This window comes from Biomphalaria glabrata, chromosome 11 (genome assembly GCF_947242115.1).
Source record: "Biomphalaria glabrata chromosome 11, xgBioGlab47.1, whole genome shotgun sequence".
Lineage (NCBI taxonomy): Eukaryota > Metazoa > Mollusca > Gastropoda > Planorbidae > Biomphalaria > Biomphalaria glabrata.
In genome coordinates this window covers 893,842-919,702 of record NC_074721.1, presented here as the reverse complement: position 1 = coordinate 919,702, position 25,861 = coordinate 893,842, and the positions used below count along the sequence as shown (strand labels likewise).

Genomic DNA, 25,861 nt, shown 5'->3' with positions numbered 1-25,861 from the left:
TGGTTTGTCTGTGTTTGTTTGTGTTTGCGTTTGTCTGTGTTTGTGTTTGTGTGTTTATACAAACCAAACAGTTAATTTTATTTCTATAATCTGAGAGAAAAAAAAGGAACAGTCTGTTGTTTATTATGGAAGACTAATTCTTATCCTATGATAAGACAATATCAACTGTCATTTAATGACCAGATAGTCATGCGTTTATTAAAATGACAAAGTTATCGCTTAGTCCTCAAACAGAACAATGACACTGCTGATAAGTTTTTAGTTTCTTCATTTCTTTCATTCTTTTTGGAAACAATGTTCACTATATTGACACAGCTTCTCCGCAGTAAAGCCTGTCAATAGAGAAACATGTTGGGTCATCTCATAGAGTACAAAGCATTAGTACAAGTGTATGGATCAGACATTGAAAATATGAATTGAATTGGCAAAGCGCGGTCAAGAGGCTAAGTGCGCTTGAGCTTAGCTTGGCTTGGCTACCTATGAGGTTCGACACCCGACTCGGGCAGAGTTGTGTTTACTGAGCGCCTAAAGGCAGCACGGAAAAACTTTCTACTAGATACCCCCTCCCCCCCCCCTCCAAACTGGTCCACATCTGAGATTGGACCAAAGCGCTCTGAGCATGCTATAAGCATGAAAGTGGCGCTATGTAAAAGCCATAATTTATTTATTTATTTTTATTTCTAAACGGTCTCAGATTGTGTATTGATTTCAGCATTAACCTTTCTCTGATTTATCAAAATAGAATAAACAAAGGTTAGTATCGAAGGGTACAGGCTAACATAATTTAAAGTTACTAAAACAAAATATAATTCATTTAGAATGTATTTGATCGTCGGGAATACAAACGCACTTTTAATTCTTAGATCTAAATACAGTTTTTATTCTTTGAAAGTTAGGAAATTATTTTCCAAAACAAATTTCAATAACCTTCTTAGTTATGGTATCTCGAATTGTATAATTCAGGTTATTCATCGAAAGTATAATTTCAACAGAAGTATATCCGCAACGTTATTTAAATGGTAATTTGATTCCTGCCCTTTTAAAGTCATTCTTTGAAAGACAACATTTTATTGATTAACTTTATATGTGACTGTTAGTTTATCTGTTAAAATCTTTTTAAATTGTGCCAAAATATGTCAAGACTCGTGTATTTATCTGCCCCTCCCCACTGTTTTTGTCTCCCTTTCCTACTTCCACCATGACATAAACCATTCGGAGACGAATGATGTTCTCGCCGCTGACAAGTCCTGACTGTTATTGCTCGTAAAGATGATGCCCCAATTATCGTTCTGGCCAATAAAACTGGGAGATTGACCATTTTAGTTTTCTGGTTTCAGTCGGCGAGAGGAAAAGGTGGGATTTTGAGAGTTGGGGGTTAATTTTAGGGAGTTGACAATGAATGTAAAGAGAATACTAATAAAATGATGACTTAGGGTTATGTCACATACGCCTACACACATACAAACATAATTACGTTATGTCTTAGGTATTTATAGAATGAATGTATCATAAAGGAATTAGTCAAATATTAAATATGTATTGCTAAGTGCATGAAGTAATTGTCATCCGATAGCATTCTTTTTGCTTCTTAGAAATGAAGTATACTTATAAACATTTTGAAAACAAGATTTAAAAAGTTTCTTGTTAATCTGTAACAGTCTTAAGCTATTCCGATTTGTCTGTATACAAATATATGTGTGAATACAACTATGCCTCAGGGCTCACCCACGAGTTCGTCTGTAACACAAACTCTCTTTATTATCTTTGTTATGAAATTCGATTTACTATTAGCTATACTTTGTGCTTGTTTGCCTAAATCAATTATACTGGCAGGGTCGGCCTTAGGCATAACTAGGCTGCTGCCTAGAGCATCATATTGCTGGGGGCCTCGCATAAGACTCGAAACAAATTTTTTAGAGAAGAAATAGCGAAACTTGTGCTCATTGCGATTGTTGGACTACAACAGGTTTTAAATAACGTGCGTATTTTTTTTCTCTGTTTATTTTTTATTTTTATATTTCAGTTGGGGGCCACCTAATTCACTTCGCCTAGGGCCTTCAATTATCTAAGGCCGGCCCTGAAACTAGGAATGGATGTTTGTTGCATCCATGACAACGAATTCAGTTATTTACAAGCTCTTCTCCCTTGTTAGCGTTACCGAACATAATAATTAATTACCAATAGTTAATTAACTAATTGTTACAATTTTTTTTATTGATACTTGCGTTGTCAGGAAAAAGAAATAAGTGTGCAAAAATTTCAGCTTGATCCAAGATTGCGTGTCTAGAAATAACGTGTACAAACGTTTTACCAGACAGACAGAGGGAGTTGATATAAACTTCAGTAAAAGATACCCATATATCCAGGATTTCACTTACCATCACGAGGGACGGCTGCATGGTCGAGTGGTGCTTGCTCGACTGTCGTCTCGTTGGTCCCGGGTTCATAACCTGTCGCTGCCATCGCCTGTCGTCCTGCGAGAGCTTTGGGCTAGGATGAAGATTGTCACAAAATTTATTGTAGATGGGCACGGAAATTATTTTTTTTCTTCTGAAAGTTGTCTAACTGTCACGTTTTGTTTTTAGCGGCCCCCCGAAAGGGGAAAAGACGCTATTAGTTTTGTGTGAAATGTCTGTCCGTCCGTCCGTCCCTTTTAGATCTCGTAAACTAGAAAAGATAAGAAAATCCGACATCATAATATTTTAGTCCATTGAAAGTTCTGATGCAACGGCTACTTTTTTCTTTTCTAAAAGCGAAAAATCTAATTTTTTAAATCACTTATGCAAGCAGTTTTTTTCATAAAAATACACCACTTTTACAACTATTCACTATTAATAGTAACAACACGAGAGGCTCTTTTGTAAGTGTGTATAATCCATACCATAATTGAAACACATTTATGCTAACAGTTTTAGACATTTTGTTTTGTTTTTTTTTTATCTTTGTACTGTTACGTTATCTAAGTTCTGTCCTACTACTACATTTACCCAAAAATAATGTTTACTTTTTTTTTAAAGAAAAAAAATCTATTTAGTATGCATACAAATTGGACATAATTTAAAACAATTAATAAGTAGGTTTTCATTTCATCGATATAAAAGTAGTATAATGTACCAAAGAATGATTTTTTTTTTTATTAAGAGATTGACCATTTACAAAACAATTCGATCAATTAGATATTCATTATAAGACATTAGTTAGGCAGGGTTGGTATTTCACTTCACATTCACTTTCACCTATCCTTTGGTCTGCTGGACCGCTGGGGCACCACACAAGATCTGTCAACCTTCTTTCTCCATTCTTCTCTGTCATTTGTCTTTGGTAAAATTTAATTCTTCTTATCTTATATAATACAGACGTTACTTCAAAAAAGAAGATGATTACGTCCTACGCGTCATGCATTTAGTCATGCATATTAACCAATGACTTAAATTCTGCCAAGTCACTGGTTTTCCTGGCTAGCTCAGGCAACCCATTCCATGCTCTAATAGCACTAGGGAAGAAGGAGTATTTGTACAAATTTGTCCTAGCATATGGGACGAGGAATGTGCCTTTATCTTTGTGTCTTTCAGAGTATTTTATTAAATTTTGTTTTTGTATTTGAAGATTATGGTTCAGTGTTTTATGTATGATTGCTACTTTACTTTTGAGCCTTCTGTCCTGAAGGCTTTCTAAATTTAGTGATTTTACTAAAGGTGTTACTCTAGTCAAATGTGAATATTCGTTTGTTATGAATCTCACTGCTCTATTTTGTGTCTGTTCCAGTTTTTTAATGTTTTCTTGAGTTGAGGGGTCCCAAACGGAGGATGCATATTCTATTATTGGCCTAACCAAGGTTAAGTAACATTTTAGTTTTATGTTCTTATTTGATTTATAGAAATTTCTTTTAATAAATCCTAATGCTTTGTTTGATTTTTTTGTAGTTTCATCAATATGTGGATTCCATGATAGTTTTTCATTTATTATAACACCTAGGTATTTTGCGTTTTTAGTCTGTGATACTGGTTTGCCATGAATAAGATAAGTGGAATTAATTTGTTTTAGTTTTTTTGTTACTCTTAACAACTGACATTTTTCTGGGTGGAAAGACATGCTCCAATTTGATTCCCATTTCTGTAATTCATCTAATTCTCTTTGTAAAATATCTGTGTCTTGTGTTGTTTTTATTGTTCTATATATTATGCAATCGTCTGCAAATAATCTGACTTTTGTTCCTGAACTAATGCAATTTGGTAAATCATTTATGTAAATTAAAAATAGTAGTGGACCCAAGACTGTACCTTGAGGTACACCTGAGTTTACTGTTATCGGTGTTGATTTAGAGCCATTTATTATTACAGTTTGTTCTCTCCCTATCAGAAAGTCTTTAATCCACTGATGCAGTGGACCATTAATTCCGAAATATTTTAATTTTTTAAGCAAACTATGGTGGTGAACTTTGTCAAAAGCCTTAGAAAAATCTAGTAAGATAGCATCTATTTGTTCACTATTATCTAAACCTTTTGAAAAATCATCAATTAGTCCTATTAGTTGTGTTTCACATGATCTATATTTCCTAAAGTCATGTTGGTATGGTGTGAGGACATTATGTTTGTCTAAGTGGTTTATGATGTTGCTACATATTATGTGTTCTAGGATTTTACATGTGATGCTGGTAAGTGATACTGGTCTGTAGTTCCCTGGGTCAGATTTTTCTCCTTTTTTAAATAGGGGGGTGACATTAGCTTCTTTCCAGTCCTTTGGTACTCTGCCCTGGTTAAGTGAAGCCTGAAAGAGTATTTTGAACACTGGGGCTAGCTCATTACTTAGTTCTTTGAGTAATCTAGCTGGAATACCATCAGGTCCAGAAGCTTTATTTGGTTTGGTGTTGGCTAATAGTTTTTGAATTCCATTTTCTTGTACTACTATATCTTCTATGTTGTCTACTTGGTTCAAATTCAGTAATATGTCTTTGTCTCCAGGGGCTGAGAATGCTGATGCAAAGTATTTGTTTAGAATGTTTGCTTTAGTTTCATTATCATTATGTATTATGTTATGTTCATCTTTTAATGGCGCTAGGCCTGTTGTTTCCATTTTCTTAGACTTAATGTATGACCATAGGTTTTTGTTGTTATCTTTAGATATTACATTGTTTATGTATTCACTCTGCAGCTGTCTGCTTACTTTTTGGGTTAAGTGTTTAATTTTTATATACTTTTTGTAAACTCTTTCTGCATTAGTTTCTTTAAATTTTCTATAGAGGTTTTCCTTCTGTTTACAAAGCTTCTTTAGTCTATTATTAAACCAGCATTTATTCTGATGTTCTTTCTGAAAATATTGAAACCTGCCTTTTTACCTGCCTGGGTGGACCACTTCGGGGGCCGATTTTGAGTTTGTGTTTCCACACAAACTGTCTTTGTAACCTTGTTAAATCTAGATTTTAAGATCTTTTTTTTTCTCCAAAAAGCACTTCTTTGCAGAATAAAATAAAATACGCATATGATGTTTTAAATACTTTAATATTTGGGTTTTAGATCTATCCTACATTGGAGGAGGATTTCTATGTTATTGAAAAACTTCTAATTTGTGCTGAAATAGTTGCTACTTGTTTATGTTTGTGTAACGTCGTGAGAATGTGTTTGATTTAATGTTATTTTATTTCAACAGTGCCTGTGTGGTTCTAGTTTAATAAAGCCTTGTTTTAGGTTATTATACAGTGTTACTTCAGCTCTTATTGCATAATGCGTTAATTTTCTAAATATTATCTAGTGTTCCACTTTTGCGATAACTATTTTCTTTTTTAATTACCTCGCACATTGCGTAAAGAAAATTGGTAGAAAGCCTACAGCATATTTGAAAGCAATACTCTACGTGCCGCCATTGGTTCGGCATCTTGATGAATTGACTTATGGAGTCCGGATGTCATGTGGACTGTTTACAGTCGCAAAGTCAGCAAACTCTGGCGCCAAGGCGCCCATCATGGGGCCCTTCCGCCACTTCAGTTTCAATGATTTATAGGTGTCGATTGTTGACTATTTGTCCAGTTGGATGAGAAAAATCAAGTGTTTCACCAAATGTCTCACCAACTGCACTGTGGCTCAAATTAAGATTTTTTTTTTGTTTTACTCTTTTAACTTATTATTCGATGTTCTGCATGGAAGGTTAAAGAACAGGGAATCCGAGTTTCTTCTTACATCGAAATGTGTGTAACAAAAAATGTAAAGCTGAAATTGTAAATTTGCTAACATTATCTGGCCCTTTTTTTTTTGTGTCCGGTTATTATTACAAAGCTTATATCAACTCACTCTGTCTGTGTCGTAAAAAGTCTGTACACGTAATGTTTCCGACAACCAATGTCGGATCAAGCTGAAATTTTACACAGCTACTTTTTACCTGTCAACACAAGAATAAAATAATATTAATTATTGTGTTTATATCTTTAACAAGAGAAAGAAATTGTACTTGACTGAGGTGGTGGTATAAGCTGAATTAGTCAATTTTATGGGTCGCCGCTTTAAAGTAAGTTTAAAACAAATAATAGATAACTATACAATTTTCTATTTCATACACACCTCACTAGCAGAGTGGTTAGAAAGTCGTCTTGGGGAGGCTTGAGTCATGAGTTTGAATTCAGGTCGTCCTCCGCCTTTTATTTTTATAAATGCTTTTAAATGCGATTACAGTAAAATACACCCAGATACCCCTTTCTCCCCCCCCCCCCCCAAAAAAAAATTTCCCCACTAGTCCAGATAAGTGATAGGATCATAGCGTATAGATAAACATGAAATAGTGCTTAGCAAAAAAAAAATAATTGGTAAAAATATTTCTAATCGCACAGATTAACTGTTGTTTGTCTAAATCAATTACTAACTTAATTATATGACTGATCCAAACTAATTGATACATTTATAAGGTATAAGCTTTTTTTTTAACGTATTTGTAAATGTTTTTAGTGTTTAGTGTTTGCGTTTGGTGTTGTGTGTTTAATGACCATATTTTGTTTGGTCTCTAGTATTATGGTTTCAATCGTTGTTTGCTATCTGGTGTTATCATCCAGAGAGTTTAACTGTTTATATAAACTCAGCGGTCGTTGTGTTATTTTATAATAATAATAATGTTTATTATCCATATGGAAATTTGTCTTACATGATAACTATAGAAAGCCAAAATATACATCCACACCAGACTCATAATTTACATGTGAAAAGTTTATATCAAATCGTTACATTGTATTTATTTATAGAATTTCGTAGAGTAAGGTCAAGCAAAGTTTGCTGGAATGCTCAAATTTCACGTTCAAATGTAACACTGTCCTAGTAGCTATATCTCATTGTTGAAATAATGCTCTCGCTTAGCTCCAAGGGCCAGTGTCGTGTCTTTGTACATGGATCATTTCATATCACTGGATGTCATCGTTGTTTGGGTCAGTTAGTTTGACCTCGAGGCTATGAGTTCTCAGGACAACCTTGTTCAGTTGATCAACCGATGTGACCCCCGGCGACGTGTTCCCTTGCGATCTTCGAGCCGATTGGTCCATGGAGTTAGTTTCAACGGTCTAAAGTCCAGAGTCTAATTTTTTTTTCAAAGCTTTTTTACTTTTGACGAATAGAATGGTATATTTGTCGAAAGTAAAAAAGCTTTGAAAAAAATTAGACTCTGGACTTAAGACCGTTGAAACTAACTCCATGGACCAATATGGCGTTCTCTTTAAAGCAGTTTGTCAATTCTACTGTTCATCCATGTCAACTCTCTTAGCATGCTTATAAGTTCACTAGTTATTTAACGGCCATTAAAAAGTAAATAGTGGTTCTCCAAAACCTTTTGTTCCCCGCAAAAAACTAAACACTTTAAGGATGAGTTGTTTTACAAATGGGGCTTTATAAGAGACATTGGCCGCGTATGAAGACATGGCACACATGTGACATCTTTCATATGGAGAAAAGAAAAGGTTGATCTTCTGAGTCAGTTTGAATACAATGTATATAAGTAGGACTTGCAATGCATTAAAGATTGAATGTAGTACTCAATATCATTTAACATTTAAAAATACAAAAAAAAAATTGAAATGTAATTTTTTTTTCTACAATATTTTAGCTATTTTAAAAAAAAAAAAAGTTTTATTTCCCTTTAACGAAACCCTGGCTGTGACGGATACTGAAAATTTGTTCATTTTTACTATAATATTCATCAGCATTTTTCGAATTTTTTACAAAGCTTATATCAACTCACTCTGTCTGTCTGTCTCGTAAAACGTTTGTACACCTTATTTTTCCTACACCATTTCTCCGATCAGGCTGAAATTTTGCAGTTATTTCTTCTATCTGACAAAACAAGAATCTATTGGTAATTAATTTATTTTGTTTGATATCGAACAAGGGAAAGAGACTTTAAAGTTTGAAACTAACAATACATAAATATGAACTCTATTTTCTTAAGCACTTCCCTGGCACAGTGGCTAGTGTGTGGACTTGAGGACGTTTGAGCCCTCGAGTTCGAGTTTAGGTTGTTCAACTTTTTTTTTCAAATAAATGCTTTTTTTTTTAAAGCGATCACGGTAACATTCACGCAGATAACATTTCTTTCTCTCCCCACCCTCCACTCTTTCCCAACGGTCTTGACAATTAATAAGATCTTAGCATAGTAAGAAAGCTAAAAGCATGAAATTGCGCAAGGCAAAAAAACAATTGGTAAAAGATATTTCTAATTGCACAGAATTATTATTGTTAGTCTAGATTTATTACAAAAGGGATGTTTGTAAATGTTGTTTGTAAATGATGTTTTAACGATTTAACTGATGATGTGTATTACTAGTTTGATGCGTAACCGATGATGCGCGCATGGTAATGTCCATAACTGCTTACAGCTTGTAAAAGTTGTGATAAGGCAAACAAAATCATTTCAAAACCTTATTCTATAAAAATGTATTGATCTGTAAAGAATACATTGATCTGTAAAGAATACATTGATCTGTAAATAATACATTGATCTGTAAATAATACATTGATCTGTAAATAATACATTGATCTGTAAATAATACATTGATCTGTAAATAATACATTGATCTGTAAAGAATACATAGATCTATAAAGAATCACTAAACAATACATTGTTTTATATTTTACATGTTTCGGACGTTCCTTCAGATCTTATCTTATCTTATCTTATATAATACAGACGTTACTTCAAAAAAGAAGATGATGACATCCAGACCCAAGGCCTTAGCAGGTCGGCGAGGGATGTCAGCGGGCAGGGTTTAAACTCGGGACAATTATGACTATCGAACGACATACCACACGACCGGGCAGCCATGTAAAAGAATACACTGGTCTATAAATGATATATTGATATGCTAAAAATATATTGATCTATAAAGACTATACAGATTTGAAAACAATGCATTGATCTGTACCAAAGATATTGATTCATAAAATTCGCGACCAATAGTTACAAGGATTCATTTCTTTGAAGAGGTAGTGGGATCTTTCTGGTACATACAAAAGGAGCCAGATCTTATTTAATGTTTAGATATGGGCTATTCAATATAAATCTTAAATAACTTGAAGTATTAGGCCTATACATTGTTGTCAACTCTAATTTTAATGTTTCAACATTTATAATGAACATCAAGTGAAATATAAAAAAATCTTCTCTACTTAGATTAAAAAAAATATATATATTTGATTTCTTGTCTACTTTCAGCGGAAGTTCATTTTGAGCAGAAGCGAACACGCCAGACGTACACCCGCTACCAGACACTGGAGCTAGAAAAAGAGTTCCACTTTAACCGGTACCTGACAAGACGTAGGCGAATAGAAATAGCTCACATGTTGGGGCTCACTGAGCGGCAAATCAAGATCTGGTTCCAGAACAGACGTATGAAATGGAAGAAAGAAAATAACCTGGCCAAGCTGACCGGCCCTGACAAGCCAATCAAAGACGAGTGCAGTAGCCCACGTGACTGCTCGAGAATCAAACACGAGGACTGTTCGTCTCTAGATTCACAGTAGATCCGCGTCTATTTCTTAGAATAGAGAAAAAACTGGGACCAAATTTTAATGACGTGATTGAATGTCAAGGCAGACTACAGACTATACCAGTCAGAAACAAGACAATACATGGCATTCGAGTGTTTGTCATTAAATCTGTAACATTTTTTTAAACTGTAATAACCAAAAGAACAAAAAAATGGTAGCACTTGTCAGCAATATCCGTATTCCCCCCCCCCCCCCCCATTTAATTGTAGCAAAAAGGAAGAGGGGAGGGGGGGATCTATTTCTTTTTTAAAAATAAAAATGAATAGCAAGAAAAAATAAAGTATCGATCCAGGAAGAAAGATGTGAAGCATCGATCCAGTGTTAATTTTTTATTTTTTTTTGTTTGTTGTCATTTTAATTTTTGCTAGATACACTTTGTACATTTTTTTTCTAGCTTCAACAGTTGTTTGACCATACATTACATAACCATGGCATGTACACTGTGATCAAATAGTTGACTCCAGAATACTCCAAACAATAGCCAATATAGCGCTAAAAATTCAGTTGTTTTTACTTTTAAGCAGCTGTTAGTACTTTGCCAACTTCTGTAAATAGCGCCCCCGAGCGTTGAGTCGTAATACAAACAATTTTAAAACAAAAGATTGGGCTGTTAAATTGGTCTTTTTAGAAAGAAAAGTGTCCAATAGAAGCATCGAATTATCAGAAATGATCTGATTGGTCATCTGATTATCAGAAATGATCTGATTGGCCACCTGATTATCAGAAATGATCTGATTGGCCACCTGATTATCAGAAATGATCTGATTGGCCACCTGATTATCAGAAATGATCTGATTGACCACCTGATTATCAGAAATGATCTGATTGGTCATCTGATTATCAGAAATGATCTGATTGGCCACCTGATTATCAGAAATGATCTGATTGGCCACCTGATTATCAGAAATGATCTGATTGACCACCTGATTATCAGAAATGATCTGATTGGCCACCTGATTATCAGAAATGATCTGATTGGCCACCTGATTATCAGAAATGATCTGATTGGCCACCTGATTATCAGAAATGATCTGATTGGCCACCTGATTATCAGAAATGGTTCAGAGGCGTACACCGAAGACAAAAATACGGCTACATAAAAATGATGGTGAATTGTTATTTTAAATCAGGGTATGTACGTAGTTCCGTTTGTAACCACAATAAATAGTCCCTCCCAGTCCTTATTATCTATCTACAAGTATTGCTTGTAAAATTATATGCATGCATATAATGATTGATGTTCAGGTCTCAGGCATTTTGGTATCCTATGTTTGCTAATGTGTGTCCAATATGTTTATGAAATAGTTTTAGTGGATTGATGTGCATGTTGATGTCAGTTCTGTGACTGAGCTGAAACTAGTCGTGTTCTTATAAAATAGATTCATTCTAGTCTACGATGTCAATGCTAGTCTATTTAGCCATTATTGGATACGTTCACGCTAAACTAGTCATTATTTTTTTATGCTAATTTGTTGAGGCTAACCTATATATTTTTAAAAAGTAATTGAAAAACAGAAACGCTTATTCAAAGCAGATTTGAAATAACAACTCTTATTACATAGAAATAAACAAATACAAACACATTTTATAACTCAAATAACCCTGTTACTTGGAATGATTGCCATCTAAATATGACAACTGTACAAAATGAAATATAAATGTTTGAAATGATAAAGAATTATATAACAGGATTGAATATATTAATATATTAAAACTTAGTTTTGAAACAGTTCATGTATTATTTAGTATATGGTCTGTTTCTATCAGAATACACAAAAAAAATTTCATAGCTCCAAAAAATATATGTATATAGGCCTATATATTTCTGTACAGTTTCGAATGTATAAAATATAGGTAGATCAGCAATGAAAACAATTTTTTATTATCATTAAACATTAATTCAAGGTTTTGTAATGGACCTCATTCACCAATTGTAAACAAACACCATTTAGCCACGTGATTCTCTATCTTTTCTATACTAATTACGTAATACACTAAGGCTGTCACGTGATACGTTTTTTTTTCGATGTTTTATCAATATTATCACGCGGCTAAATTGTGATTGTTTACGATTGGTGAATGAGGTCCATTGCAAAATTGTCAAATATACGTTTTACTTTTTGTTGCGGAAGAAATGAGCCAAGTCTATAGAAATGAGCCAAGTCTATAGAAATGAGCCAAATCTATAGCACGATGACGATGCAGGTTTTTCATAGCAACTTTGGATGAGAATCTCTTTTCTCGAACAAATATATTGGTCACTGTATTTAGAAAAGCCAAATCCTGTGGGTCTATTCTATAAAACCATCCACCTTTGTTGATCAGGGGCGGACTGGCTTTATGGGCAACTGGGCAAATGCTCGGTGGGGCTGGCGAATGGGCTACATTAAATGTCAGCCCCGTAAATGGGATTGGCCTCGCTTTACCTTTTATAAAAGATCTTAACACTTAACTGTCTAATACTAGTCATATATTCACATATTCCGAAATAATGGTTTCGCTTAGGCCTATACAAACTGTATACCGTGCTTCTGTGAGTGTCAATTCTCTTTACACAAAGAGATCCACAAACAACATTAGACCTATATTCTTAATAGTCCTATAGAAGTCGGACTAGTATGAACGTATAGTTACGTTCACTTGGGTGCATATGCAATCAAATTTTGAGCCGAATCGTATGGTAATGCCCTGGCCGATTTTGACACCCAGTCCGCCCCTGATGTTGGTGATGGGGCCGTTTATGTGGGCCTGTATAGGCTGGCCAATGTTTTTGATTGGCTAATTTATGTGGTCATGGTCCCTTCTGCATGTATGTACACAATGTGTCGAGTAAATCCATTCACTCTTGGCTGCATGCCATAAATTGTTCTTTGTTTTAAATGACAGAAATAAATAAAAAGAATGTTTGAATTGGTAATATTATGATATAAATAAGCATATTTAATTTTTTTTTATTTTTTTTTTTTGCTATATATTTTTATAAATGTATTGGTCAAAAGTTCTATTGAAATTAATGTAAAAGAGCTTTTTAAAAAATTTAAGTAATAATTGTATCTTTATTAGTTGTAATACTGAGGTGCTTCTTTTTTTAAATTGAGTTAATTTCCTATAAAATATGAAAGAAGTTAAAAGGAAATATACACGTCTGCTTTGTGAATGTAAACATTACTTACTTGACGCCACCAAATGATCTCCATAGTCCCCTGTTCTGTGCTATCCTGTCCATCCTGTTCCAGGATGGTTCCCTGTTCTGGGCTATCCTGTCCAATTAGTTCCAGGATGGTTCCCTGTTCTGGGCTATCCTGTCCATCCTGTTCCAGGATGGTTCCCTGTTCTGGGCTATCCTGTCCATCTTGTTCCAGTATGGTTCCCTGTTCTGGGCTATTCTGTCCATCTTGTTCCAGGATGGTTCCCTGTTCTGGGCTATCTTGTTCCAGGATGGTTCCCTGTTCTGGGCTATCCTGTCCATCTTGTTCCAGGATGGTTCCCTGTTCTGGGCTATTCTGTCCATCTTGTTCCAGGATGGTTCCCTGTTCTGGGCTATCCTGTCCATTTTGTTCCAGGATGTTCCCTGTTCTGGGCTATCCTGTCCATCTTGTTCCAGGATGGTTCCCTGTTCTGGGCTATCATGTCCATCTTGTTCCAGGATGGTTCCCTGTTCTTTGCTATCATGTCCATCTTGTTCCAGGATGGTTCCCTGTTTTTTGCTATCGTGTCCATCTTGTTCCAGGATAGTTCTCTGTTCTGGGCCATCTTGTTCCAGGATAGTTCCCTTTTCTGGGCTATCCTGTACATCTTGTTCTAGGTGTTAACAAACTTTAAAGTGTCTGCCTCTATTTGATTTGATATTAACCAATGATATTTCTTCGTAAAATCGTGGTTGTGTTTGTATTGAATTTAATCTCAACGGCCATATGGTAAGCTTTTCGGAATATCCTGACCTCCAAACCTACCCGCCATCTTGCCTATAGTTAATTTGAGATTGAGTAATTAATGGTCGTGGCTTTTTTTTTTAATTTTTATTTTGTTGGAAATATTGTTTGAAAGTAATATTGTGGGATGTTAGTTGTGTAGCTTCCTAACAGGAGTCTATCGACTTTACTTAATACACTGTGGGAATACATTTTGTAATACTCGAGTTGATATTTTATGAGCCTGATATTTTGTGATTTAGTACTTAGTACTTTAACTGGAAATGTTGCATAGCTGTTGTTTTTTTTTTATCCAACAGGTCTCAGAAAGAAACATACTTCGCATATTATTTTATCACAATATCTCTCACATTGTATTATAATTGATATAACTTTGGATAATGTGCACGACACGACTGGACATTGAAATGGCATTTCCGATATGTCCAGTTTGATGTTTTACTTTGCTAGCCGGCATCTTCAGATTCAGATTTGTAGACTTTCATTTTAAAAGATAAATTCTATAAATAGTAGCTGACTCCAAAAAAAAAGTGATAACATTTTGTATAATAAAATATGATTAGTTTATATAATAATAAATACGTTTCTATGTAAAACTAAATTTTGTCTTGATTTATTGACTTAACTCATTAAATAAATTATTAATATTATTATTACAATAAAAAATATTGGTTAATATGCATGACGCATAGGACGTAATCATCTTCTTTTTTGAAGTAACGTCTGTATTATATAAGATAAGATATAACTTCAGGTCGTCATACTTGACTGCACATAGTAAAACTCTTTACTTGCATAAATTACAACGAAAGAATTGTAACACTTTTTTAAAGGAAGCAAAGGGGAAAAAAAAAAACAAGAGCTAAATGACCAATAGAGTCTCCAATAGTACTCCTGTCGAATGCGACCCACTCAGTTAATTTGGTCATCAGTGTAATCACCTTCTTATCTTATTTTAGACGTAACTTCAAACTGAAGATTATTGTGTCATAGACGCATCCGTGTGTTAATCTCATCATGTGTTATGGAGTGTGTGTCTGTGCGCTTCTATGGTGACGGTGGGAAGAGGTTAGCGATTGGTTGTGAATAATGCAATATAGGTGGCATTGCCGTCGTTTGGGTTTAGTTAGGGGAGACAACCCCACAACGTGAGACTGAAAGCTTGTGTTATTTTAGTGAGTTTGATTTTGTTACAATACTATTACTGAAGTTTGCTAAATTTATTTGGTCTCATTATCAACTTGATTTTTTTGTCTATATTATAAATAAAGTTCTATTTAGTTTATTCACAAAAAAAAGTTACTCAAATCATTTCAGTTTACTAGTTAAGTTACGCCTACATCGGTTTAGTTATCTATCAGCAGTTTCGTACTACAAGTCAACAACATCATGTTAGTTAAAGACCTAATCTCTGCTAAGTCATTGGTTTTCCTGGCTGATTTTTCATATCTGTATTATTATTTGTATTCATAAGATCAGTCTATCACTTTCTTGCAATAGGTTACAACGTTAATTAGAAGAAAAAAAAATCCTAGACACTTTTTAAAAATACATTTATATTTAGTAGCAAAAACTCAAACCCCCTGCAACTATGCCCAAACTGGGAGAGGCTTCGGAAGGCAACCCTGAGGAAAAATCAAGAATCGATGACCCTTAGGCTGCTTTCAGTACATAGTGCTACACCCTGCGACGCCACTGATCCCTAACTGTCTTGACACTTGCCTTTCCTTTGAACACATTCGCTGTGAGTAAACTGTTGTGTCGGCGACATCGTTCCAATCGTAGCTAAAGCGACTGTAGGACGCCGTAGAAACAGTGATCTATAACAGACGAGACGTAAAGCACACACTCAAGCGATGAATTACATTTCTTTGTGTCCTTCCTCACAGACATCTAGGTCTAGATTTGTGTTTTACATAGACTTAGGTCTCCCGCGGCGTTCGGCACATAGGCAGCAAGCTCTCTCTCTACAGAGTTCGGACTTATGGCGACTTCTTCATCTTCTTTCCACGGATATTAAGTTTTCTAAGAAAGTGAGACGCCAGATGTAGACGGCCTTGCTTTCACCCTTTTACATGTTACAGAAAAATGTTTAACATCTTTCGGATGTTCCTTCAGAGTTGAAAATAATCTACCTCCTAATTCCTTCAGAGTTGAAAATAATCTACCTCCTAGTTCCTTCAGAGTTGAAAATAATCTACCTCCTAGTTCCTTCAGAGTTGAAAATAATCTACCTCCTAGTTCCTTCAGAGTTGAAAATAATCTACCTCCTAGTTCCTTCAGAGTTGAAAATAATCTACCTCCTAGTTCCTTCAGAGTTGAAAATAATCTACCTCCTAGTTCCTTCAGAGTTGAAAATAATCTATCTCCTAGTTCCTTCAGAGTTGAAAATAATCTACCTCCTAGTACAAACCTCCCACAGGACGACGGGAGATGGCATCGAGACGACCGAACGACAGTCCAGCGCGCAAACCGCATGACTATCACAATAATTATGTTCACTAGTATTTTAAAAGTGGATTTTTTAAAGAAATTTGGATAAATAAAATGGTGGGAAGCGTGGTAGAGAGGCCAAGTGCGCTTGAACTTGGCTTGGCTTGGCAACCTAGAAGGGGACACGAGGTTCGACACCCGACTCGGGCAGAGTTGTATTTACTGAGCGCCTAAAGGCAGCACGAAAAACCAACTCCTAGATACCCCCCCCCCACTGGTCCATAAATGAGATTGGACCAAAAGCGCTCTGAGCATGCAAGCATGAAAGTAGCGCTATATAAAAGCTATAATTAAAAAAAATCAAATACGAACATATAATAGAATATGCATCCTCTGTTTTGGAAATTTGAACAGACACAAAATCGAGCAGTGAGATTCATAACAAACGAGTATTCACATTTGACTCGAATAACACCTGTAGTAATCAAAATGAAAGAAGCAATTACATATAAAACACAACCATAATCTTCAAATACAAAAACAAAATCTAATAAAATACTCAGAAAGACACAAAGATAAAGGCACATTCCTCGTTCCATGTTCTAGGAAAAATCTGTGCCTCTTCTTCCCTAGTACTATAAGATCATGGAATGGGTTGCCCGAGCTTGCCTTGAAAACCAGTGACTAGGCAAAAATTAAGTCATTGGTTAGCATGCATGAATAGATGCATACCGCGTTGGGCGTAATCATATCCTTTTTTTTTTTTTTTTAAGTAACGTCTGTTCTTATCTTATATAATACAGACGTTACTTCAAAAAAGAAGATGACTACGTCCTACGCGTCATGCATTTAGTCATGCATATTAACCAATGACTTAAATTCTGCCAAGTCACTGGTTTTCCTGGCTAGCTCAGGCAACCCATTCCATGCTCTAATAGCACTAGGGAAGAAGGAGTATTCTCTAACCTAAAGAGCTTATTACAAAAGGGGGCATAACTCTATGTTTAAACGAGATAGTTGGACCTAGAGTGTAGAAACTATCATTTCAATGATTTATTTAGCCGAAAACAAAATCTAAACTTTCGTGTAAAGAAAAAATTAAATGATATTAACACTGAGTCAAACTTTCGCAATTCTTTTAAGTCCATATCAAACTACTGTGTCTTGTACACTCTTTGTGCCAAGTCTTCTGACAAAGATCATCTCCTGAAGCAAGTGAACAGCTCATGTGATGGTCTTAGCACAATATGGAGATGGTTTAGTGGGAGGGACCATTGGTTAACGCTTCTTGTGGTTAATGTCTATTGCTTTAATTAGAATCACGTGACTATGACGAGAACCACGACAAATACCCCCTCTCTCCCTAGCGTGCCCAACGAAAAAGTCCATATGGTGTCCAACTGTCCGGGTCGCTATCTTAATGGCTACGTGTGTGGAAGAAAGTTTCTTAACTTGACGATAAAGCAGCGATGCGTGCAGCCCAAACTCCAACTGAATGGCGGTATAGATCTAGAGTACACGCTGTGGATTTTAAAAATACTTTCTATGGAAATATCAGAGATAGAGGATATCTTGTTCTGGATAAGACTATATGGTTGCTTAATTTTTGTTTGTTTGTTGTTGTTTTTTTTTGTTTGTTTTTTTGCAATACCTGGGTGGTTTGAAAATTGTTATACATACAAGACCTCATTCGTTAGCCTACCATGCCTAGCCCATTCCTAAATACTCATACTTTAGCAAGAATAAAGTTATATGGTTACATTGGAGATGGTGATAGATCTCATCAGCCAGCTACGCCCCTCAAGAAACACTTTATATAGAATAAAGTTATGTTATACAATCTAAATATAACGGAGCCCTTTGATCGTCTGCTTAACCTTGTCAAAGCCCAAAAAAAAAAAAAACTTAGATGGTATGAGCTTGTTACAAGATCATTGAAAAAAAAACTTAGATGGTATGAAATTGTTACAATATCAGATTGACTTGAAAAAAAACAACTTAGATGGTATGAACTTTTTACAAGATCAAATTGAGGAAAAAAAAACTTAGATAGTATGAACTTATTAAAAGATCGGATTGAGGGGAAAAAAACTATTGGACACAATAACAGGTAGAAGAAAACCATAAAGTAGAAAAAAAAGAGAGGCCTGACTCCTGCTTTGGAAAATCACCAGGAACAGCATAAGATCGAGACAGTTGGCGATAAGTTACATGAATAACTATATTTGTCTCACTATTTTTTTTAATCGCATTACTTTACGAATTCCTTGGCATTGCTTTACACATTTCGTAAACGGCATCGCTTAAATATTTCTTAGCATTTTTTTACACATTTCTTAGACGGCATTGCTTTACACATTTCTTAGCATTGCTTTACACATTTCGTAGACGGCATTGCTTTACACATTTCGTAGACGGCATTGCTTTACACATTTTGTAGACAGCATTGCTTTACACATTTCTTAGCATTGCTTTACACATTTCGTAGACAACATTGCTATACACATTTCGTAGACGGCATTGCTTTACACATTTCGTAGACGGCATTGCTTTACACATTTCGTAGACGGCATTGCTTTACACATTTCGTAGACGGTATTGCTTTACACATTTCGTAGACAGCATTGCTTTACACATTTCTTAGCATTGCTTTACACATTTCGTAGACAACATTGCTATACACATTTCGTAGACGGCATTGCTTTACACATTTCGTAGACGGCATTGCTTTACACATTTCGTAGACGGCATTGCTTTACACATTTCGTAGACGGCATTGCTTTACACTTTCCTGTCATTGCTTTACATATTTCATAGTCGGCAGTGCTATGCGTTTGTTTTTATTCTGGTGGCATGTGTATGGCCTTTTTATTGGTTTCTTCTTATGGAAATTTCTCATTGTATTATAAGAATTATGGAGTGCGGTGAGTGGTTAAGCGCTTGGCTTCCAAACCTGGGGTCCTGAGTTCGAATCTCGGTAAAGACTGGGATTTTTATCTCGGGAATTTTAGTAAGACCCTGAGTCCATCCAACACTGATGGCGACATGAATTTAGTTGGGAAAAGTAAGGGCGGTTGGTAGTTGTGCTGGCCACATGACACCCTGCTCTTTAACCGTTGGCCAAATACACGGAGGACCTTAACATCATCTGCCCTATAGATTGCAAGATCTGAAAGGAGAGCTTTATTATTAGATAGACAGTTTTTCGTTTTAATGACAGTGCTTCACTTTTTTTTTTCGAAAGGCATTGGTTTTCCTAGTCCAGCTTTCTTGGGACCATTCAATCAACACGTCGACCCTCGTGCTGTTGGGTTAGGCCCAATAACAATAATCTAATTTTATTTTAAGAACTAGCCTTGCTTCTTTGGTGGGTGCGCTTTCCTGTTTCTTGTCTGTATTGTGCTCCTTCTTCCCTAGTGCTATTAAAGCATGGAATGGGTTGCCTGAGCTAGCCAGGAAAACCAGTGACTTGGCAGAATTTAAGTCATTGGTTAATGTGCATGACTGGATGCATGACGCGTAGGACGTAACCATCTTTTTTGAAGTAATGTCTCTATTATATAAGATATTTGATTTTTCAAGTGGCCAAGTCTTACATTGAATCCCATTATGTTTCTGCGTTGACTAAATCTTACTTTGTTTACAGAGCGCCAGAAGAGTGTTGCCCAGAGTGTAGAAGTCGGTAAGTAGCCTGATCACGAAATATTGCCGAAATGGACACAGACAACATTAATCCCAGTCTACTGTTGGCAAACTTCACGTAAAAACTGAACAATCTGTCTAGACTCCAGCTAGTGTTAAATACTGTATGCCATTGCTACATGCTAGTTTGTAACAATTTGTAAGTGGGCTTACATTTAGGTCTTTGATTGTTGGATACCTTAATTTTAACTAAACAAGAACTTAACCAATTTGCAAAATTGAATGGGAAATGTATTTCAGCCAACAGGGGCGTAGCTAGGAATTTTTCATCATTTGGGGGCCCGGGAGGCTTGACCTCTTTGGGGTCCGTGCATTTTACGTAATATTTAATGTAAAAAATACTCATTAGGGGGGCGAGGGGATTTTGAAATTCTCCCCCACCCTACCTGCTACATACGCCACTGCCAGTCAATAGTTTTATAAATTTTACTTAACGGTGCATCAGAACGTGTGCTGCATATTTGACTAAACTAAAGTAGACCGTGGCAGTAGAACCAGCCTGCCCCACTATTTGCTGCACACAAGCCAAGCGGGACTGGAGAAAATCCCCACTGTCCTATTTGGAATCCTCTTCTGTCACACAAAGCTCTTGGTGTGAGCGGCAATCCAGAAGGGGGGGGGGGAGAGCGATGAAAAGGCGGTGGTGATGCGTATGTTGGCGGGGGGGGGGGGGGGAATGGAAGAGTAATAAATTACACCTGACACGGGAGACTGTCACAGCCTTCTATGATAAGAATGAAGTAGTAACATGTCGACAGCTGATTCGACTCAAGTTTTATTCTCTTTATTTTACTCGATTCAATTAGAGATTCTATTATTTTCTGTTTACATAGCGAAAAAAATCTTAGATTTTAAGTCTTAATGCAAAATGGACAAGACAGAATAAGATCGAGACAGTTGACTTGAAGTTGAAAGCTACAAAAATAAACACAAACATGTGTATAGTTATCTTATCTTATCTTATATAATACAGACGTTACTTCAAAAAAGAAGATGATTACGTCCTACGCGTCATGCATTTAGTCATGCATATTAACCAATGACTGAAATTCAGCCAAGTCACTGGTTTTCCTGGCTAGCTCAGGCAATCCATTCCATGTTTTAATTTGTTTTGTAAATTTCAGCACAGTTTATAATAAGAGAACGGCTCCAAGAAGTGTGCTAGAAGTCTAAAAGATTTCAAGCCTTTGTCAGTTACATCGCGGCCAAAAACATTGTACTGAACATTGTTTTCCTTTTGCTTTATTTTACATGTTTTGTGTGTGTGTGTGTGTGTTTTGTTTGTTATTCGAATGTTCCTCCAGAATTGAAGATTTCTACATCCTAGCTCAAACTTCCCTCATGACGACGGGGGATGGGGGAGGGCAAGGTTCTAGATCAGGACCGTCCAGAAGACAGTCTAGAGCGCAACTCACACACCAGGCAGCCATTCAACCCATTATTACCATTTTACCAAGTCTGCAGACTTCTTGTACTCACATATAAGAAATACAAAAAATTATATAGCCTATATGGCTCTTACTGTCTCGGAAGACAATGGATGCGCCCAGATGAGTCACTGGCTTTGGTTACGTCTTGAGATGGGGCAGGGTCTGGAGAGACTGATCAAGCCAATTCTGGAGCGGCAGAGTTTGCCACAGTTCGTGCATGTATATGCATCAGTCCTAGGGCTAGCTGACAGGGCAGCTTTCTTTTTCTTTCTCTTGTTTGAAATTAGTCTACTATTTAGGGTATTCCGTCAATGGAGATAAACAATATCAGAAAATGATCCTGAGTGATATCAACCATTATTGAGAATAATTGAATGGTATCTTTTTTTTTTTTTTTTTGTTGCTTTCTGTTATTAAGAATGTTTATCAAACACTAATTCTTGCTTAGAAATTCAATACATCACAGCTAAAAATGTTCTTTAATGTTTGTGTCTCCTTATTACTATTATTACTTGCAAATCTTGGACGCTGACTGCAGATCTTGAGAAAAGGATCCTAGAAATGGAATTGAGATTCTGCAGAAAGATCCTAGGTATCACATACGAAGACCGCATCACAAATGGAGAGATTAGAAACATGATAAGTACAGCAACTGAACCCCCACGATGACCTACTAATTATTGTCAAAAAACGCAAACTTAAATTCTTTGGCCACATCAAAAAGTCCCTAGGGCTTGTAAAGACTTCAGGGAACAATACCAGGTAAAAGAAGAAGAGGCAGACAGAAAAAGCGTTGGGAAGACAACATAAGAGAATGGACAGGTCTCTCATTGAATGAAATTATATTCCAGGCAAAAAATGGAGAAAGTCGGTCAACAGATCTTGTGTGGTGCCCAAACAGTTTATCAGACTAAGGGATAGGTGAAGGTGAAAAAATGAAAAGGTTTACATTGATTTTTTTTTATGTTTGCCAGAAATAAACAGTCTAATAACATAAAGAATGCTAATTAATTTTTTTTTAAATATTAATTTCTCAACATTGTTACTGTCAACATCTTTTGTTTTCGATTTTTCAAAGCGCTACTGTGGGACCCTGATGGTCATGTTCCAGAGTTCACTGAACCCTTTCGAGCCATGGTTGCTATGTCACTAGATCTGACCTGAGAAGAGAGAGATTAAAAAAAAAAAACACTATGCGAAAATCAGAAACTCAACATTATAACTAAAATAGATGTAGATGTATCTACTTTTCAGTACAGCAACGGGCGTATTGATTATATATATATTTTTTTTACTTTCAAAAGTTCGTGCTTTGCAGTTAACACGCACAGAGATGTACGCTACTGAATGGATAGAAAGATAGTTAAGTCATGGATAAATAAAACACACTTATTTTTGTCTCTCAAGATAGGGGCAACTACTCTGATTATATTTCTTTGTGGTTATTTCTGCCGACTTGAAATTATAAAATTACAAGTTAATTTTTAAATATAAAATAATTCCCATCTTTACTGAAACATTAGATTTGTTTGCCCGTATATTTATTAAAAATATTTTAAATTTGTTTTAATTAGATCTAGATTTTCTAGACCTTTACAAGTAAAATTCATTCACAAAGGTGCTTTAAAATTTTAAGTAAAAGATTTTGCTACTGGCACTGATATCTACAGAGCGGGATATTTTATTTTACATTTACAGAGAAAACGAAATGCCTTATTATTAATTAAAAATAGTTTACGTTTATCAGTATATCTAAAATCGTTTACGGATTTGTCATTGAGAACTTCTAGATATAGAACTAAATCTAGTTTCAGGTAGATCTAGATTTTAAAAAAATGTAAATGAAATACCTGGCCACATTTCGCGGCAAAACCAAACATGGCGGGTGAGTAAGGAAACAAAAGGAAAACAATACAAACAATAACATAGATCTCTTAGCTAGTTTAGCTAACAAGTCATTTTTGTCTAAATTTATACATTTAATTATCTTAATTTACATTGCCAATCAGATATATCTATCTAGATGACGCGTAGGACGTAATAATATTCTTTTTTGAAGTTTAGTAACGACTGACTAAAAAAACTAAGTCTAACTTTAACTAACGTCTGAGTCGTCTGTACTGTGTACTGTAACTGTAGAATGTTACAAGTAACAATTAACAATGTAGTGAAGACTTAGAAGTTAGTCTGTACTGTAGTCGTAGTGTAGACAGGTCACAGTGTAACTGAGTGTAGTGTTACATTGTAGTGTTACTATGTAACAGTCTGTTACTACGAGATGAACTAGATCTAAGTCCTAAGTGTAGATTATTTAGTAATAGTAAATAGTAGATAGATCTAGTTAAATCTAGTAAATATTATTATTATCATAATCTAGTCAATCTAGAATAGGATTCTACAATTCTAGTACTAGATCTATTTACTTTAGATCTAAGTATTTTACTATTTAGAATTTAGTAGATCTAGTTAAATTTAGTGAAGACTGTTACCTGTACTCTGTAGTCATAGTCTATACTAATTAAGATAAAAATGTATTAATTTTAATATTATATAAATAAGAAAAATGATAAGATAAGATTTTATTTTAAGATAGATTCATTAGATTGTATTTGTAATCTTGATTCGTAAATTTTCATAAATCTAGACTAGATCTAGATTCTAGATAATACTAGATTACTAATGATTTCTTACTAACTAAGTTATAGATAGATCTAGATCTATTACTAAGTCATTACTATGAGTTTAGACTTTTAAAGTTAGTTAGAATCTATATTGACTATATTTACATTAATTTAGAGATCTGGTCTTTCCGTGGGGTGCCTCTGTTATGCCGACCACCTTTTAATTTTAGCTTACCAAAAAAAGACTGCCTTTGCCCCTTTGGAGAGCACCTGGTTGCATGTGGCATTAGAATGAGACAGCTGGAGATCACTCACAAAGGCTGCAGGATACACATTAGAGACCATAAGAAAATCTGCTGCCGGGGACAGACGCAGACAGCGAAAAGAAAATCTAAATCGACCACCTGCGGACAATGGTTATGCTTGCCCTGAGTGTGGCAAAATATGTTACATATTATGTAGGTCACAGCTGGGGCTGTGCAGCCATGGGAAACACTGCATCCCTCACTAATTTCGGACTCGAAGACAAGCCTTATTACATATAATATGAGATCTAGATCTAGGCTAAGTTATAGAGACAGCTCACAGAAGACCATGAAATGATGAGTAGATCTAATCTAGAAAACTCTATTAATAGTCTAAGTGACAGTAAGTCTATAGATCTAGATTCTAGATTTTTTTTAGTCTTACAGTTGTATTGATATAAAATAGAGCAGTGAGATTCCTAACTAAGACAAGAATATTCACATTTGACTAAAGTAACATCTTTAGGCTTTAGTCTAGTACCTTAGTTGAATCACTAAATTTAGAAAGCCATCAGGAGAGAAGACTCAAAAGTAAAGTAGCAATTATTGAGATTGATTGGCCTCCTTCAGTCGTAGAACTACTATGGTTCATCTCGCACACTTCCTCGTGTGGCTAATAAATACATAAGACATAAAACACTGAACCATAATCTTCAAATATACAGTCTAAAGTAAACAAAATATATCTAATCTCAGAAAGACACAAAGATAAAGGCACATGGGTTATCTGAGCCAGCCAAGAAAACCAGTGATTTGGCAGAATTTAAGTCATTGGTTAACATGCATGACTAGACTCATGACACATATGACATAATCATGTTCTTTTTTTAAGTAACGTCTGTATTATATAAGATAAGATATATTTCTCGACATTTTAGATCTATTTATATCTATTTTATCAGACACCTGATATATGATTATAAAATTTATCTAATACATGTATTATAAATCATAATTATGAGTCTCCAGCCTAAGACACAGTCTTTTAATTTAGATATGCTAGATCTAGAAGTATAGATTACTACAGACTATAGATCTATCATCTTGATTAGGTCTAGATCAGTGTTTCTCAAACTGTGTGCCGCGGCACACGAGTGTGCCGCCGAAGATTTGCAGATGTGCAGCGGGAGTTTTCAGAACGCCGTACGTGCATCATTACAAAGGTCTACCTAATATTACATTTGTATTTTACGTTGCAACGACATCCCCACTTGTAACGACCAGTAATAGTAGTCCACACTCTCCTATTTTCTCAGCCCTGCTAAATCGGATCGCTCCATTTTAACGGAAAGGGGTGTTAGCCTTTTAGGTTATTAAATTTTCCGCTATACTTATATTTTTATAATGACTAAAATGTAGGCCGCCTAAGCGGTAACGATAATTATTAGTGATGCGTTTCATGTACATTTTTTAGGTGTATGCTAA

The 25,861-nt window shown here is 35.4% G+C and overlaps 2 protein-coding genes across 3 annotated transcripts in view; both read left to right on the top strand.

Annotated features, from left to right (window-relative positions):
• Positions 1-10,222, top strand: part of LOC106065827 (homeotic protein antennapedia-like) — a 28,372-nt gene extending 18,150 nt beyond the window's left edge. The window contains exon 2 of the mRNA XM_013224729.2: positions 9,679-10,222. Coding sequence (XP_013080183.2) covers positions 9,679-9,986 — 308 coding nt within the window. The 3' untranslated portion in view covers positions 9,987-10,222. The remainder of the gene's footprint in view (positions 1-9,678) is intronic.
• The window catches only part of LOC106065826 (histone acetyltransferase type B catalytic subunit-like), a 47,153-nt gene continuing 25,105 nt past the window's right edge, over positions 3,814-25,861 (top strand). The window contains exon 1 of one of the 2 annotated variants that reach the window (XM_056045701.1): positions 3,814-3,835. Coding sequence is in view for 1 of the 2 variants with exons in the window: in XM_056045700.1 (XP_055901675.1) it covers positions 23,389-23,395 (7 nt within the window). In the remaining variant the exon portion in view is untranslated. Of the gene's footprint in view, positions 3,836-23,253; positions 23,396-25,861 lie in introns of those variants that run through there. The other variant, XM_056045700.1, reaches the window with a different exon arrangement.